This window comes from Temnothorax americanus, unplaced genomic scaffold (assembly GCF_048541705.1).
Source record: "Temnothorax americanus isolate GAGA-0224 unplaced genomic scaffold, ASM4854170v1 Scaffold31, whole genome shotgun sequence".
NCBI classification, from domain to species: Eukaryota; Metazoa; Arthropoda; class Insecta; order Hymenoptera; family Formicidae; genus Temnothorax; species Temnothorax americanus.
The window spans coordinates 92,434-111,270 of record NW_027509453.1 but is presented as its reverse complement, the minus strand read 5'-3'; the positions used below and the strand labels follow the sequence as shown (position 1 = coordinate 111,270).

At 34.0% G+C, this 18,837-nt stretch overlaps 2 protein-coding genes across 3 annotated transcripts; both read left to right on the top strand.

Annotated features, from left to right (window-relative positions):
- The first annotated feature begins 637 nt into the window (after positions 1 to 637).
- LOC143900991 (mitochondrial amidoxime-reducing component 1-like) lies at positions 638 to 8,290 on the top strand. Its single transcript, XM_077412838.1, has 5 exons — positions 638 to 1,065; positions 4,208 to 4,506; positions 4,914 to 5,198; positions 6,854 to 7,131; positions 7,313 to 8,290. The coding sequence occupies exons 1-5, from the start codon at positions 1,062 to 1,064 to the stop codon at positions 7,476 to 7,478; spliced, it is 1,032 nt and encodes a 343-aa protein (XP_077268964.1). The 5' UTR covers positions 638 to 1,061; the 3' UTR covers positions 7,479 to 8,290.
- A 2,113-nt stretch (positions 8,291 to 10,403) lies between these two features.
- Positions 10,404 to 18,817, top strand: LOC143900990 (mitochondrial amidoxime reducing component 2-like). 2 transcript variants are annotated; one of them, XM_077412837.1, is made up of 5 exons: positions 10,404 to 11,089; positions 15,887 to 16,185; positions 16,679 to 16,963; positions 17,488 to 17,765; positions 17,938 to 18,817. In XM_077412837.1, exons 1-5 carry the CDS (start codon positions 11,086 to 11,088, stop codon positions 18,101 to 18,103), a joined length of 1,032 nt encoding a protein of 343 aa, XP_077268963.1. In that variant the 5' UTR covers positions 10,404 to 11,085; the 3' UTR covers positions 18,104 to 18,817. The 2 variants fall into 2 exon arrangements, with proteins under 2 accessions (XP_077268963.1, XP_077268961.1); XM_077412835.1 differs by lacking the exon at positions 10,404 to 11,089 and having other exon boundaries at positions 15,877 to 16,185.
- Positions 18,818 to 18,837: the final 20 nt, after the last annotated feature.

Below are 18,837 nucleotides of genomic sequence, written 5' to 3'. Positions count from 1 at the left end.
CGCATGTGCCATTCACGCCCGTAGAAAACCGCGTTACATATATAAATATCTGAATAATTATTTTTTAACGCAGTACTAAATTTATAATTTATTGTAATACATGCTTTATCAATAATACATATTTACGACACGACGCAATGATAGCATTATATATTATCATAAAACCACATTTTTTCCACAATTATCACTCGGATGATATGCAGTAATTTTGCAGTTTAATTAAAATTGTATATTATTGATCCCTAAATACACCCAGACCAGAACAAAAGGTCACAACAATGATATAAAAATCATGTTAAAACAGCGTTATGAGGTGATTGATTTATAATCATTTTTGGCAATTTTTTTGCCAATTTGAAGCAATTTTTTTTTATCACATAAAATAATTACTTATTTTATTCGTATTAACAAAATATAATTATTGCTTGATTAAATTAATTGGAGTTCAAGTTCGAACTCGACTCTTGTCACATATAATTTGGCCGCGCATCTGACTCCTAAAAGCCCGGACCGGCACGGCGCGGAGCGTCACACACCACACAACGGCCGTAGCGGACCGGCGCATGTGCCTCTGCCTGGACTGCCACCCACCGCACCCACGCCTAATAATGCCCTATAAAAAGTAGAAAGTAAAAAGCCGCATTCTGGGTTCTCTGGACGACGGTCCCCGGTCTCCGCGCTCTCCGCAGACTACATTGATACCCTCTGCTTCGCGTATGTCGACGCGCCGCGCGCCGGCGACTATACACTGGCTGTGTGACTATAATGGTGGAAGGAGATAGCAGAACGTAACACGAATAGATAACGCGCGGTGTCTACGTTACTGGAAAGGAGATGGTCGTGATGTGCACGTGAAGCCGGTGAAGCTCGATTCAGTGCCGCAAAGACTGCGAGGAAACGACGTTCGTCGGTCGATCCCTCGGGAACGGTCCCCGGACGGTTCCCCAAGGAATCGGTGAAAATTCTTGCTGAGGATTGTTCCTGAGGCCGCGATCGTCTGCACTCTGCAGGAGTAGTCGCTTCGGCTTATCGTGACTTTGTTGTCCATCTTGGCGGTGACCATGGGTAAATATTTATTTTAGTTTACGTTTAGTGTCGTTCGCAATAATTGCCGCAATCATATGTTTTTATTTGTGAAAAGTACTTCGCGACTGATATAAGATTTCTCTTCGGTCGATCTTTGTTTCGAGAGGAATAAGCACCGGTTGAATGAGTCGAAATTGAGAACAGGCCAATGTACTAAGACTGATAAAGAGTGAAAGAAAATATGATAAAAAATTATGTAAAACAAAAATGAAAACTGATATGAAGCGGATGCAGATGGAAGTGCAACGATAAAAATCCAGACAAACGCTGAAAAGGCCATTTTTTTAAATACTGGAATATTTTGATTTATATATGATTTATATTTATATTTATATTTCAGATTGATGAAATGATTATTAATAGTATGAATTATATTATATTATCAAGGATAATATGTGAAAAGATGTTAGTGAAAAATTCAAATATGTAATAGATGATATAATAAATTATAAAACAAGTAATGTAATAAATGAGGGAGAGGCAAAGAGAGAGAGAGAGAGAGCGAGAGAGAGAGAGAGAGAGAGAGAGAGAGAGAGAGAGAGAGAGAGAGAGAGAGAGAGAGAGGAGTGGATGGAACACAGAATAAGATAAGGAACTTTAGAACCCGTGACGCTCGTGACGTTGCTTGTTATATAAGTTGATAATGATAAATTGCTCCAAATAAATCAAGGTTAAGAACGGAGAAGAGAGCGAAAAGATAAATTCCAAGATATTTGTGTGTGTGTGTATAATATCTTTATCTTAAAGAATACTCTCTCAAATTTTTCGACATCTGCATCTCATGATGCAGTCGGTAAAATTTTTTAATTAGTAAAATTAATTAACTATATAATGCATTGCACATCAGAATATGTGCATATAACGTAGAAAATATTTTCATATTTTATGATAATTTATCGTTGTTTCATATTTTGGAATATAATTTAGAAATTTAAATTATAATAATTTGTCACGTAATAAATGTTATATTGTAAAAATTATTTAAATGGTATTGTAGTTGCCGAGAACTAAAGTAACAATCGATTCGACCTCGGTATTGTAAATGCTACTCCTGTTTCTTGTCAACCTTTGCAGCAGTCGGTAGTCTGACAAAAAGTCCAAAAAAAATATCCCGCGACAGAACATTCCACGACATAATGTTTAAAAAAAATAATATCCCCGTGACAAAATATCCTGCGACAGGATATTTTTTCGTTTTTGGAACCTACTGCCTCCACGCATACACTTTCCACGCGAAACGAGGTGCCACATGGGTTTACAACTTTCCACGCGTGGAAATGGCATGTATTATAGTACGTTAGTATGTACACATGTGCTATTGTAAACAGATTCAAACGTCTGTACAGTTGACGAGGAAAGTTATTTGATTGTTGTATGGATGTAATAGAACCGACAATGACATATATATTTATTTGATTGTTTTGTCGTGGGATATTTTTTCGTTATTATTTTTACATTATGTCTTGGGACGTTTTGCCGTGGTACATTATTTTTTGGACGTTCTGTTGTGGATCTGCAGCAGTCGGGAATAAAAATTTAACTTTACAAACACATGTCGTGCGATAAAATATTTTGCCAGCGACGCACCTTGAAAAATACATACGTTAATTTGCAAAACAAAATTAGGGATAGTCTGAAGCGAAGATAAGTTGTTTTCATTCACATTTTGTTCCTTATTCGTTCGAGAAGGCCACCGTGACCGATCCACGTGCATGTCATTCGTATGAAGACCGCGTTACTCCGGACGACCCGCACCTGCTGTCACTTATTTCTTTACCGTATCTTTCAAGTTATCAAGCGTTTCTCTCGATTTCCAGGAAATTGAGTACTGCAGTAGTTAATACATAGTATGTTAACAAAAATAAAGATATCGGTTATCGTTACTCATCATTTTTTAATCGTCTATCTGCTTTACAGAAGTGACATATGCTATTTTATAATTTGGAAGCGATTATTGCTTGTTTTGGAAGACATATTGAGTTTTGAGATCGATACGATAAAGATAAAGAAATATAGGTTTGAGACGCCTTATATATATATATGTTTTCACTTGTTAGAAAATTCGACGGCATGTAAACACTTTCCTCGAATTATGAAAATTTGACATGCGTCCTTTTATTTTTAAACTTCAAAATTTATATCATAATTTTGTATCGCGTAAATTGCCCATTGCAATTTATAATATATGCAATATTTTGATATCATTTTTAAAGCGCAGCGCGACCAAAGAAACAGTGAACCAACGTGATTTGCATGCAGAGTGTTAATTAGCAAGTTATTTAGCACGTAAATTAACGGGTCTCCCCGAGCAGTCACTTATACCTATAACTGAAAATGGATGTTACTCTTAATAAAAAAGTTTATGCTGTTAGGTGAAGAGATATTGGAAACTTCACAGAAAGAATATTCTATGAACTCTGCATTATATGCGACTCGTTGCGCTACGTTGCACTTAATTGTATCGCGTACGCGTTAACCGATCTCACATGTATGCATATATCATTACATTACGGGGAATACATACTTACTGCACAAAAAGAGCGCGAAACAATAAATGTATATCGCATCTTATTATATCTCGCGTCTTAAAATATATAAAGACGCGACCACATTCTATTCTTTTTTTAATACAGAGCCCAATTATTCGTCCTATACGATATCGTACGCGCGCGCATCGGAACTAGTATATGTTTTGCAATTAAAATTACTTTCGTCATCTTCCATCTTTTAACGAGTAAGTACACATCGTAATTTTTAAAGTCCTTACGGTAAATGACCAGATGACCTCGTTTAATGACCATTTCATGAAACGTTTCCGGAATTCATAAAACCGATTATGCAGCGCGGACCTAATTTTTGTTACGGGAAAGAAAGAGTACGACTTTTTAAGTGATCGATCACGTTCATCGAACATTTTGCTTGAGAAGTAAATCAAGTGATCTCTCGGACAATATTACAGAGCCGCTTATTTATTACGAATTTGTTAATCCGACCAATTATACAAATTGATGTAATAGGATATAAAAAGAGAATTTACATTATAAATAAAATCATATTTTTTTTTAATTCATTGTATAATTATAACATAGTAATTTGTATTTTATTTTTTATATGTTCTCAGACAGAATGCGACTTACATACGTTACAACTGCCGCCGTGGGCGTCGGCACGGCGGTCTTCTTCACCTGTTGGTGGTGGAACAGAAAACAAAAGCCTCAACCACCGTCGAAGTGGCGAAAAGTCGGAGAACTGAGCGATATGGTCGTGTACCCGGTCAAATCACTCGGCCCAGTTCGTATGACAGAGATGGAATGCACGACGTTGGGATTGAAGTCCGGTTGGTTGAGAGATCGGACATTGCTCGTCATGAATCTCGAGGGACGGTTCGTCACCGGCAGGCAGCTACCCAAATTGGTCAATGTAAGAAGCTGCGGAATTAATTTTCTCTAATTCTATAAGAAAGAGAGAATATAGAGTAATTATTTCCAATTATTTTATATATAACCAATTAATTTAAATTTTTATATTATCTAATATTCTCATTGTACTCATTCAACTCATTGTACGTTGAATTATTGTATATTGCGTTATAAAGTCATGATATGATATATAAATCACGATATAAATTAATAAAAAAGAGTTATTGAGAATTTAGATATATGTTCTGCCGAACGTAGATCGAAGCAACTGATCGATACGCGGTGTAAACACGATCACTCAGCCGTGTTTTCCTTTTATATTGTTACATACTTGCTCAATTAAAAATCAAGCTAATAGTTGCTAATTCCTAACTGGGGAATCTCTCATCCATAGTCTTCCTGTTAAAGGTATCACCTAGTATTTCCGGTTCTGTGCTTACGCTTCGCGCTCCAGGCATGATGTTAGTGTCGGTGGATCTTGCGCAACTCCGCGGCAAAGGTTTCCGAGTCGCTGTGTGGGGTCAAGCGGTACCGGCGCGTGATTGTGGTGAGGAAGTTGCCCGATGGCTGTCACGCTACATTCTTCAGGAGGATACTGGTCTTAGGCTAGTCTATTATCCATTAGAGCGACCGGTGAGAGAAGTGAGACAGATAGATCGTAAAGCCTTTCCTTTAGCACAGCCAGTAGACATGGTAAGTATTCTTTTGTAACAATGAAGATGTGCGATTATATCAATATGATTACTTTCTTTATTTGTACGCGTTTCACTATTTATTATTTTTGAATGTCTTAACAATCTTCCTGCTATTGCAATCGTTTCTCACAGACGTTTCTAACAGAATGATCGCTCTTTAACTTCGCGCTATGCACACCGCTTTAACGAAGTTAACTAACTTGGTTTTCTTGTGTCGTGCATCTGCCACTGACATTACTATTGCAATGACAAACATTTCGATATAATAAATCTATATCACGTTGATTGGTGCAAGGAAAGAAAATCGTTATATAACGTCATTTATATAATACTAGCATGCCCCGCCGGGCTTCGCCCCGGAGAACATGTGTATTAAGGCTGCGGTCCATTTGATGCTACAAATGCTTCGAAGCGTTCTTCTTCTCCTTTCTTTCAATGAAGAAAGAAGAAGAAGAAGAACGCTTCGAAGCACTTGTAACATCAAATGGACCGCAGCCTAAGACACGCAAATAGTCTCTCTCTCTCTCTCTCTCTCTCTCTCTCTCTCTCTCTCTCTCTCGTCTCTCTCTCTCTCTCATCTCTCTCTCTCCTTCTCTCTCTCTCTCCCTCTCTCTCTCTCTTCTCTCTTTCTCTCTCTCCCTCTTTCCATATGCATTGCTCTCATATAAGCGTAGCTTTTGCCATTTTTAATTTTCAATATTACAAACTTATATTTCGGAAATAAAGCATTTTGCATATAATATGCCATACCCTCAATTTTGTGTCAATACCGCCAGCATTAGCATTACCCAAGATGTACCACGTGGAGGTTGCCTGGTCGGATTTACACCTCTTGTGTGTGTGTGTGTGTGTGTGTGTGTGTGTGTGGTGTGTGTGTGTGTGGTGTGTGTGTGTGGTGTGTGTGTGTGTGTGTGTGTGTGTGTGTTGTGTGTGTGTGTGTGGTGTGTGTGTGTGTGTGTGTGTGTGTGTGGTGTGTGTGTGTGTGTGTGGTGTATGTGTGTTTGTGTTAGTGTTTGTATGTGTGTGTGTGTGTGTGTGTGTGTGTGTGTGTGTGTGTGTGTGTGTGTAAAGAATAAATACCGGGTCAAAAAATAACACTACAGGAAGATTCGATCAATTATTTTCCGAAAGCGACTTTTGATATTGATTAATTGATTAATATTTAACATGTGAATTTAACAACTTATTTAGTCTCGAAAATTCTACCTCTGTTTTATGTACAATTCTTTAGTATATATTATAATAAAAAAACAGTTTGTAGCCTTTATTTATTTGCTATGATCTTGGTAACAAAAAATTATACACTTTATAGTTCTCCCTGGGAAATTCTACCCCTATTTCATATACTTTTAGTAAAAATTCGGTCAATTATTTATGCAAACCCTGTTGCTTTATAATAATAGTATAGATAGATAATAGTATAGACTAGTATAGATACGGAAGAGAGTCATAATACATAAAAATATGATTATAATTATATATGATTATAAATATATTAATATGATTATAAATGTATTAATATATACAATTGTAAAACATATATTAATCTTGATTTAATTATAGAGAACTATTTCATTACGATTATTAATTTATTTACAATTATTTTATTTAGTTAGCCTTAGTTTTTATTTAGCTAACTAAATGTCTCAATAGGGAGCCTATCCAGATGAAACAAGCTACAGTCTGATCAACGCAGCTTCAGTAGCAGACCTTAATAGCCGAATGGACGAATCAATTACGCCGCAGCAATTTCGCATGAATTTCGTAGTCAAGGGTGCCACTGCTTACGAAGAAGATAAATGGGATTGGGTAAAGATTGGGGACGTAATTATGAGAAACATTAGACCCTGTACAAGATGTAGCTTCACTACGATAGATCCAGAAACCGGCACGAAACATGCCTTTATGGAGCCTGTGAAGACTTTGAAAAGGTACATATGCGTATATTAAAAAAAATATATATATAGTTGTATATAATAATACGTAAGATATATCGTTAAACATTGCAACATAAATATAACGGTAAAAATGTATAGCCCACACAAAATATCTTGTAAAAAAAATTTAGTTAATATCTCGTGCTGCTAATGATGAGAAATATGTTTTACACAGTTACAGACAGATAACCGATCCGCAGATTCGACCCGCAGTTGGCGACAGTCCAGTTATGGGAATTCATCTTGGACTGCGAGGACCAAACGGAATGGTCCGCTTGGGTGATCCAATTTACGTAGGCATCCCGGAAGAGGAAGCACCGTCTGTAACTTCACCATCATAGTTATACCGTTGGGACTCTTGCGAGATTTCGGAATATGAACTCGACGCAGATTTGACGATCGAGGAACAAAAAACGGAAAGCAGAGTCCAGAATCAATGATGAAATATTGATAGAGATGCCGTAAGATCGTAAAACTATACAATTGTTAGTGATATTGAACTGTTGTCTTACGAAATGGTAAGTGTCTGCATTGTGGATCTAATTCTATACGCGTCATAAATGTTCAATTTTTGTATCATGAATATTGTATTATACGAAATTATATGAAACAGCGTGCGTTTAGAGTTTTAAAAATATATTTTGCCATATTATCAAGAGAAAAATCAGTATTTGTTTCTTGAATACTGTTTATCTAAAATTCTCTATTTTTATAATTGGAAACAAAGTTAAATTTATTGTAAAACACTTATACAAATGACAAAATTTTCTTCAAATGATTTTTATAGAGGAACAATGGTTCTTGGGTTAGTATAGTGGTTAATATTTTAATACGATGCATTATCAAATGGTTATATTATATACGGCTTTAAAATGAATTATAAACACGATACGATAATTCGTGTATATTGCACGATACTTCACATGTAAAATTAGGAATCGAATAAGACAATATAGTAACGAATAACTATTATCTACTACGTTTTGTGTATAATATTATCATATTATAACATTTTGTTGCGCGGGTCTGCAAATTTTATTAGAGCCTAGTAAACTTTGTCAATTTTATTAATATTTGTATCAATATTTTTCTAATTATATTTTTGTACCATAAAAAAATTTCGAATAAATCATTGATGCGTTTTCAAATAATACTCGTGTGTGTGTATATATATTTCTTATTATAATAATATTTATTAGCGCTATAAAAAAAACAACAGGGACGCTTTACATAGAGAAATAATACGTTCGATACAAGGACGAGAAACGTCGAGTTTCACATGCTGACGACATTACATTTGTTAAATTGTATCATCTCAGCCAAGTTTTAATGGCTTGCTCAACTTCTTTTCGATATTCCGCTGGTTTACACAACAGAGCACTTTCTAAATAGAAAAAAAAACACAATATAGAAATAATTATATATTTGAAATATAATTATAGTTATATATTATACAGAATATCTCTAAAGTCTGACCCAGCCCCCTGGATCTTAGAAACAGCTTAGATATGGAAAAAGTTGTAGATAATAGTTGTAGGATATTAAGGGGGACAGATGATAAAAATATGGAATTGACTTTGAGCGATTTTTTCAAGGCCAGGTCAATGTGATCCATGTTTTCTTGCAGCCCTTGTCAAGACGTTTTCAAAACACTATAATGAAGCTCTCTTTCATTAAGGACTTCTTGAGGTATTTTAAATTTTATCATGATACTTTTAATATAAAATATGAAATATCTCGTAAAATTGCGTAAATACATTTTTCGATGCGTGCAGTATAACAGCAACTTCTCATATAGTAGTCTGGCGCCTTTAATTGTGTGCTATTATTTGACTTTGTATTTATATAGACTTTTCAATATACCAATTATTTTCTGTTTTAAGAAAAGCATTTTTAAAAGATAATAGAAATAGAGTTTATGCTTTTTTTAAAGCAGAAAATAATTGGTATATTGAAAAGTCTATATAAATACAAAGTATAATAAATACAAAGTTAAATAATAGCACATAATTAAAGTAAAGCGCCAGACTATTATAGGACAGCTTGCCGTTATACTGTATTATTACTGTAATTTCATGCACATTTACGTCACTACGCATGATCATGTGCGTCTACATCATATCGGTATGAAAGACATTCTAACCACGCAACCATCAATTTTAGTACTTAATTCAGAGCAACAATTTTAACTTATAGATTTATGTTTTACGCACAAAATACACAAAATTGTGAAATTTTAGCCAAATCGGTGAGGAAGCACCTCTCCTTCATAATTAACTTTTTTAAACCACATTTAACTGCAATAATTAAATTATTTATATTCAAAATCAATTATATAATAATTTTTAAAATATAAGTAATTTACTTGAAACTATTTATTTATTATTGAAAAAATTAATAATTATTTTCCACTAAATAAATAATAAGAGACAACAAGACCGCTATGATACACAATTGAATAAGATACAAACCGTTTTTGGTCTAAGCTTAGATCTTAGGCAGCTCAATATTAATTTTTCCGTATATATACGTATTATTAATAATACATATCTATATATTCCAACTTTTTACTGCGCGCCGATCTTATTCGATTATGTATCATATAGCGGTCTTGTTTTCTCTTATTATTTATTTCACGTCGCGTGAGAAAGACGTTTCAAACTATTATTAATCGATTATTGCGATAACTATTACCACATGCTTCAGTGGTCGAATTGGTACGACACCCTTCACAGAATGAGGGAAGTTCCAGTTTCGAATCCTGGCTGAAGTAATATTTTTCGCAATAAATTCTTTACTGTTTTTAAATAATTAAATCGCGCCGATAATTGTGGGGAGGGAAGCAATTTTAATGTTCCAACGATAACTGTGTTTCAAGTCCGGCTGCGTGATCGACGCGCAGTAAAAAGTTGGAATATATATATGTATTATTAATAATACATAATACGAAAAAATTAATATTGAGCTGCCTAAGACATAAGCTTAGACCAAAAACGGCTTGTATATCTTATTCGAAATTAATTCATTTTTTCACCTAAATACTAACTTTCACGAACTAGAAATTTTTCTCTGACAAATCACCAATTCTTTAAGTAATCTACATGTAATTCATTTTTACTTAAATATTATTAATTTTTATATAAATAATAATTTTTTGTAACTAATTACTAATTTGCTAATTCAATACAAATCTAATTTGTTGTTATTGCTAATTTCGTGAATAATTAAAAAATAAAAACAAATTTTTTATGTTAAGTACTTAACTCAACTCAAGTGTCATGTATTTCAAAGACAGATGTGAAATCTTAAATTTAAATTAAATTGCGCCAATTGCAAAGAGAATATGTACATTGCTTTGAAAAATAATTGTTGTGCAACTACTTTTAAAAAATAAAATCCAAGTGGTATCTTTCTATTCCTATTCAAGGGTCTTCCTATTCCAACCCGGACCGGACCGGAGCAACACCGGCCGTAGCGGGCCGGCGCATGTGCCACCCACGGATCCACGCCTATAGAAAGCCGCGTTCTAATTCTTGACTCTCTGGACGACGGTTTCCGCCATAGTCTCCGCGCTCTCCGCAGACCACATTGATACCCTCTGCTTCGCGTATGTCGACGCGCCGCGCGCCGGCGACTACACTGGCTGTGTGACTATAATGGTGGAAGGAGATAGCAGAACGTAACACGAATAGATAACGGTGTCAACGTTACTGGAAAGGAGATGGTCGTGATGTGCACGTGAAACCGGTGAAGCTCGATTCAGTGCCGCAAAGACTGCGAGGAGACGAGGTTCGTCGGTCGATCCCTCGGGAACGGTCCCCGGACGGTTCCCCAAGGAATCGGTGAAAATTCTTGCTGAGGATCGTTCCTGAGGCCGCGATCGTCTGCACTCTGCAGGAGTAGTCGCTTCGGCTTATCGTGACTTTGTTGTCCATCTTGGCGGTGACCATGGGTAAATATTTATTTTAATTTACGTTTAGTGTCGTTCGCAATAATTGCCGCAATCATATGTTTTTATTTGTGAAAAGTACTTCGCGACTGATATAAGATTTCTCTTCGGTCGATCTTTGTTTCGAGAGGAATAAGCACCGGTTGAATGAGTCGAAATTGAGAACCGGCCAATGTACTAAGACTGATAAAGAGTGAAAGAAAATATGATAAGAAATTATAGAAAACAAAAATGAAGACTGATATGAAGCGGATGCAGATGGAAGTGCAAGGATAAAAATCCAGACAAACGCTGAAAAGGCCATTTTTTTAAATACAGGAATATTTTGATTTATATATGATTTATATTTATATTTATATATTTCAGATTGATGAAATGATTATTAATAGTATGAATTATATTATATATTATCAAGGATAATATGTAAAAAGATGTTAGTGAAAAATTCAAATATGTAATAGATGATATAATAAATTATAAAACTAGTAATGTAATAAATGAGGGAGAGACAAAGAGAGAGAGAGAGAGAGAGAGAGAGAGAGAGAGAGAGAAAAGTGGATGGAACACAGAATAAGATAAGGAACTTTAGAACTTGTGACGCTTGTGATGTTGCTTATTATGTAAATTGATAATGATAAATTGCTCCAAGTAAATCAAGGTCAAAAACGGAGAAGAGAGCGAAGAGAGAAATTCCAAGATTTGTATATAATATCTTTATCTTAAAGAATACTCTCAAATTTTTCGACATATCTCATGATGCAGTCGGTAAAATTTTTTAGTTAGTAAAATTAATTAACTATATAATGCATTGCATGGAATTATAACGTAGAAAATATTTTCATATTTTATGATATTTTGTTTTATATCATATATTTTGAAATATAGTTTAGAAATTTAAATTATAATAATTTGTAACGTAAGATAAGAAATATGTTTTTACACACGTTACCGATGAGATATATATATATACTCACATATATATACACACTCATATATATATACACAATTAGTAAAATCAGTATAAATATACAGCTAACATTCCAGAAAGGCGTAAGAGTGGAAAAGTATTATAACTCGGGGAATGACTACATGGAATCCGACGTTTCGCACGGCACATTTACTATGAAAGACAGACATATTCCGTTTCTACCAGTCTTATTCCTCTTACGATCGATAGCTGTACTTTGCCATTAAATATATTATTGGAACGTGCAATTTACTGTTACCAATTATAATAAAAACTATAATATATTTTGTTTGACTGTCAATTATCGAGTATTATTTATCAATTGTTGTAATAGAAACATTATTATCAATTAATTATTATGATTACGTAATTTCGATATGCTCTAATCTCATTCAAACAAATGATTATCAACAATTCGTAAATTTAATTTAATTTAATCTTTTTAAGTCGAGACGAAGTGATCAAATTATGCTTGAATGTTAAAGGGACAGCTACGTTTCTTGCGGTATTGATTCCGAGAAGGGTTCGCGATCTCCCCCTACATAGAAGCCCACAATAGGGGAATCCCCCTTTTTACAGAAGAGAAAGTGTTCCCGAATAGAGAGCTCGAATAATACACGATTGTCGTTTTATTTATAGTCAAAAATTTATGAGTGAAAGTTGATATCAAATTATATTGTAAGTTAACAAATGTTTAAAATTAATAAATGTTATATTGTAAAAATTATTTAAATTGTATTGTATAGTTGCCGAGAACTAAAGTAACAATCGATTCGACCACGGTATTATGAATGCTACTCCTGTTTCTTATCAACCTTTGCAGCAGTCGGGAATAAAAATTTAACTTTATAAACACATGTCGTGCGATAAAATATTTTGCCAGCGACGCACCTTGAAAAAATACATACGTTAATTTGCAAAACAAAATTATGGATAGCCTGAAACGAAGATAAGTTGTTTTTATTCATACTTTGTTGCTTCTTATTCGTTCTTCGAGAAGGCCATTTCGTGACGAATCCACATGCGTGTCATTCGTATGAAGACCGCGTTACTCGGACGACAGCAGATGCTGTCATTCACCTCTTACCGTATCTTTCCGTTATCAAGCGTTTCTCTCAATTTTCAGGAAATTGTAGTAGTTAAATTAATACATAGCATATATCAACAAGAATAAAGATATCGTTCTTCTCTTACCCAGCTAGTTGCTCACATGAACAATCTGAATTTTTTTAGAGTCGGTTATCGTTACTCAGCATTTTTTAATCGTCTATCTGCTTTACAGAAGTGACATGCTATTTATAATTTGAAAGCGATTATTGCTTGTTTTGGAAGACATATTGAGTTCTGAAATCTTTTTTTTATCGATACGATAAAGATAAAGAAATGTATAGGTTTGAGACGCTCTACATATATTTTCACTCCTTAGAAAATTTGACGGCATGTGAACATTTTCCTCGTATATTAATATGATAATTTGACATGCGTTTTTTTATTTTTCAACTTCAAAATTATTTCTATATCTTTGACAGATAAAATTATATAAAATTATATAAAATTTAAAATTATATAAATTCTATATTCATTTCTATATAAAAATATATAAATATATATAATTATATAAAATTATTTATAATTTTACGTGAGGAATCAGATATAATTTTATATATAATTATATAGAAAAATATATATTTTATATAATTATATATTTTAATATATATTTATTAATAATATACAAATATATATTTTAAAATTTTCTGATTTATACAAAATTATTTATGCTTATATATAAATATACATAAATATATTAAAATATAGGGAAGACCGGGGCTAAGCCGACACTATTTTTTCAAAGGCAATTTTTAATATTTAATTAAAATTTTTAGGCAAATTTTTTTAATGGTATATATTTAAAGAGTTTTTTTTCAGGTACAAAATTGATTCAGGAAGTTTTGGCTGTACGTTGCTTTGTTTTGCCGCCAGGAAAGGAAAAGTGACGCGAAGACAAATTTTCAAATTGAAAAATGCCGGGGTAAACTCGACATTTTGCCTGATCGACACAATTTGATCTGGAACTTATTTTTTATTGTCTGGAACTAAATATACATTTGTTTATCGTGTATTTAGAAAGTGCAAAAACTTGGAATTAAGTAAAACAATCATTGGAAATAATGAGAACAAAAATTGTTGAACATTCAATTATTTTCATTTAAACTCATGTTTAAAAAACAATTTATGCAAGTAATTTCGCGATTACACGTGCGCACACATTTGTCATGGGCCATATGCTGCATTACAATCATCGTTTATTATTGGGAACCAATAAAACAGCGTGTCGACTTTGCCTCTGTCGACTTTGCCCCGAACGTCGTTTTTTACTTTTGTTACTCCAAAAATATAAAAATTTTAAAAATATGCAAAAATTATTATCGAATTCCTATATAAAGCATCGAATTTCCCATCAAAATCACTTACCGGTAGATTCGCAAGAGTAAAGCTCGATGAAAGAGTAGACATTTTCGAGAGATCAGAAAAATTATATTACTTTTTACTATCAAAAACGCTTATGTCGCGTTAAAAATTACACTATAACTCAGAATGTTACCAAATTCCATTGATAATACTGGCACATAAAAACGCATTTATAGTATGAAAGGCAAGTTTCTACAATAGATTTAAATTGGCAAAAAGCCTATAGTGTCAAGTTTGCCCCGTTGTCGGCTTAGCCCCGGTCTCCCCCTTACTCTTATATATAATTATATTAAATTATATAAAAGAATATACATATTTATATACAATTATACATAATTTTATATGTTTATGTATAGTTATATATAATTTTTTTTCCAGGAATTTATATTATAATTTTGCATCGCGTAAATTGCCCATTGCAATTTATAATATATGCAATATTTTGATACCATTTAAAGCGCAGCGCGACCAAAGAAACAGTGAACCAACGTGATTTGCATGCAGAGTGTTAATTAGCAAGTTATTTAGCACGTAAATTGACGGGTCTCCCCGAGCAGTCACTTACCTATAACTGAAAATGGATGTTACTCTTAACAAAAGAGTTTATGCTGTTAGGTGAAGAGATATTGGAAACTTCACAGAAAGAATATTCTACGAACTCTGCATTATATGCGGCTCGTTGCGCGTCGTTGCACTTAATTGTATCGCGTACGCGTTAACCGATCTCGCACGTATGCATATCATTTACATTACGGGGAATATGTACTTACTGCACAAAAAGAGCGTGAAACAATAAATGTATATCGCATCTCATATATCTCGCGTCTTAAAATATATAAAGACGCGCCCATATTCTCTTTTTTTTTAATACAGAGCCCAATTTTTCGTCCTACGATATCGCACGCGCGCGCATCGGAACTCGTATATGTTTTGCAATTAAAATTACTTTCGTCATCTTCCACATTCTTTTAACGAGTAAGTACACATCGCAATTTAATCGTCATTACGGTAAATGACCAGATGACCTCGTTTAATGCCCATTTTATGAACCGTTTCCGGAACTCATAAAACCGGTTATGCAGCGCGGACCTAATTTTTGTTACGGGAAAAGAAAGAGTACGACTTTTTAAGTGATCGATCACGTTCATCGAACATTTCGCTTGAGAAGTAAATCAAGTGATCTCTCGGACAATATTACAGAACCGCTTCTTTATTACGAAACTGTTAATCCGAACAATTACAAATTGATGTAAGTAATAGGATATAAAAAAAAAATTTTTATAATTTTTAAAATCAGACTTTTTTTTAATTTTTTGTATAATTATAACATGGTAATTTGTATTTTATTTTTTATATGTTCTCAGACAGAACGCGACTTACATACGTCACAACTGCCGCCGTGGGCGTCGGCACGGCGGTCTTCTTCATCTGGTGGTGGTGGAACAGAAAACAAAAGCCTCAACCACCGTCGAAGTGGCGAAAAGTCGGAGAACTCAGCGATATGGTCGTGTACCCGGTCAAATCACTCGGCCCAGTTCGTATGACAGAGATGGAATGCACGACGTTGGGATTGAAGTCCGGTTGGTTGAGAGATCGGACATTGCTCGTCATCGATCTCGAGGGCCGGTTTCTCACTGGCAGGCAGCTACCCAAAATGGTCAATGTAAGAAGCTGCGGAATTAATTTCCTCTAATTCTATAAAAAAGAGAGAATATAGAGTAATTATTTTCAATTATTTTATGTAGATATAACTAATTATTTTAAATTTTTATATTATCTAATATTCACATTATTATACTCATTCAACTCATTGTACTTTAAATTATTGTATATTGCGTTATAAAGTTACAATATGTTATATAAATCACGATACTTTGAGATAGACAAAAGATAAATTAATAAAGAGAAAGAGAGAGAGAGAGAGAGAGAGAGAGAGAAAGAGAGAGAGAGAGAGAGAGAAGTTATTGAGAATTTAGATATATGTTCTACCGAACGTAGATCGAAGCAACTGATCGATACGCGCTCTAAACACGATCACTCAGCCGTGTTTTCCTTTCATTGTTACATATTTTACTTGTTCAATTAAAAATCAAGTTAATAGTTGCTAATTCCTAACTAGGGAATCTCTCATCCATAGTCTTCCTGCAATGTTGAAGGTATCACCTAGTATTTCCGGTTCTGTGCTTACGCTTCGCGCTCCAGGCATGATGTTGGTGTCGGTGGATCTTGCGCAACTCCGCGGCAAAGGTTTCCGAGTCGCTGTGTGGGGTCAAGCGGTACCGGCGCGTGATTGTGGTGAGGAAGTTGCCCGATGGCTGTCACGCTATCTTCTCCAGGAAGATACCGGTCTTAGGCTAGTCTATTATCCATTAGAGCGACCGGTGAGACAAGTGAGACAGAGAAATCATAACGTCTTTCCTTTAGAACAGCCAGTAGACATGGTAAGTATTCTTTTGTAACAATAAGATGTACGATTATATTCAATATGATTATTTTCTTTATTTGTACACGTTTCACTATTTATATTTTTGAATGTCTTAACAATCTTTTAGCTATTGCAATCGTTTCTCACAGACGTTTCTAACGGAATGATCGCTTTAACGAAGTTGACTAACTTGGTTTTCTTGCGTCGTGCATCTGTCACTGACATTACTATATTGCAATGACAAATAACATCTCGATATAATAAATCTATCACGTTGATTGGTGCAAAGGAGGAAAATCGTTATATAACGTCATTTAATATAGCATAAGGAGGAGAGTCATAATACATAAAAATATGATTATAATTATATATGATTATAAATATATTAATATATATGATTATATAAATATATATTTATCTTGATTTAATTATAGAGAACTATTTCATTACGATTATTAATTTATTTACAATTATTTTATTTGGTTAATCTTAGTTTTTATTTAGTTAGCCAAATAAAAACTGTAAAAAATGTCTCATTAGGGAGCTTATCCAGATGAAACAAGCTACAGTCTGATCAACGCAGCTTCAGTAGCAGATCTTAATAGCCGACTGGACGAACCAGTCACGCCGCAGCAATTTCGCATGAATTTCGTGGTCAAGGGTGCCACTGCTTACGAAGAAGATAAATGGGATTGGGTAAAGATTGGGAACGTGATTATGAGAAACGTTAGACCCTGTACAAGATGTATCTTCACTACGATAGATCCAGAAACCGGCACGAAACATGCCAAAACGGAGCCTTTGAAGACTTTGAAAAGGTACAAATGTATATTAAAAAAATATATATAGTTGTGTGTAAAATAATATGTAAGATATCGTTAAACATTGCAACATAAATATAACGGTAAAAATGTATAGCACACACAAAATATCTTGCACAAAATGTCTAGTGTTTCGTTTTGCTAATGATGAGAAATCTGTTTTGCACAGTTACAGACAGATAACCGATCTGCACATTCGACCCTCAGTTGGCGACAGTCCAGTTATGGGAATTCATCTTGGACTGCGAGGACTAAACGGAATGGTCCGCTTGGGTGATCCAATTTACGTAGGCATCCCGGAAGAGGAAGCACCGTCTGTAACTTCACCATCATAGCTATACCGTTGGGACTCTTGCGAGATTTCGGAATATGAACTCGACGCAGATTAGACGATCGAGGAACAAAAAACGGAAAGCAGAGTCCAGAATCAATGATGAAATATTGATAGAAATGCCGTAAGATCGTAAAACTATACAATTGTTAGTGAAATTGAACTGTTGTCTTACGAAATGGTAAGTGTCTGCACTGTGGATCTAATTTTATACGCGACATAATTTATTTCAATTTTTGTATCACATGATTATTGCATTATATGAAATCACATAAATATTGTATTATATGAAATTTATATGAAACAGCGCGCGTTTAGAGTTTTGAAAATATATTTTGCCATATTATCAAGAAAAAAATTTGTTTCTTGAGTATTGTTTATCTAAAATTCTCGATTTTTATAATAGAAATAAAGTTAAATTTATTGTAAAACACTCATACAAATGGCAAAATTTTCTTCGAATGATTTTTATAGAGAAACAATGGTTCTCGGGTTAATAGTAGTTAATATTTTAATACGATGCATTATCAAGTGGTTATATTATATACGACTTTAAAATGAATTATAAACACGATACGATAATTCGTGTATATTGCACGATACTTCACTTGTAAAATTAGGAATCGAATAAGATAATAGTAACGAATAACTATTATCTACTACGTTTTGTGTATAATATTATCATAGTATAACATTTTGTTGCGCGGATCCGCAAATTCTATTAGAGCCTAGTAAACT

Excerpts from the sequence above, each read along its gene's own strand:
- LOC143900991 (XM_077412838.1), top strand. Across the intron at positions 4,507-4,913 it reads AGCTACCCAAATTGGTCAAT|GTATCACCTAGTATTTCCGG; the intron begins GTAAGAAGCTGC and ends TTCCTGTTAAAG. Across the intron at positions 7,132-7,312 it reads CCTGTGAAGACTTTGAAAAG|TTACAGACAGATAACCGATC; the intron begins GTACATATGCGT and ends TGTTTTACACAG.
- LOC143900990 (XM_077412835.1), top strand. The coding sequence starts at position 15,877 with ATGTTCTCAGACAGAACGCGACTTACATACGTCACAACTGCCGCCGTG. Across the intron at positions 16,964-17,487 it reads TAGAACAGCCAGTAGACATG|GGAGCTTATCCAGATGAAAC; the intron begins GTAAGTATTCTT and ends ATGTCTCATTAG. Across the intron at positions 17,766-17,937 it reads CCTTTGAAGACTTTGAAAAG|TTACAGACAGATAACCGATC; the intron begins GTACAAATGTAT and ends TGTTTTGCACAG.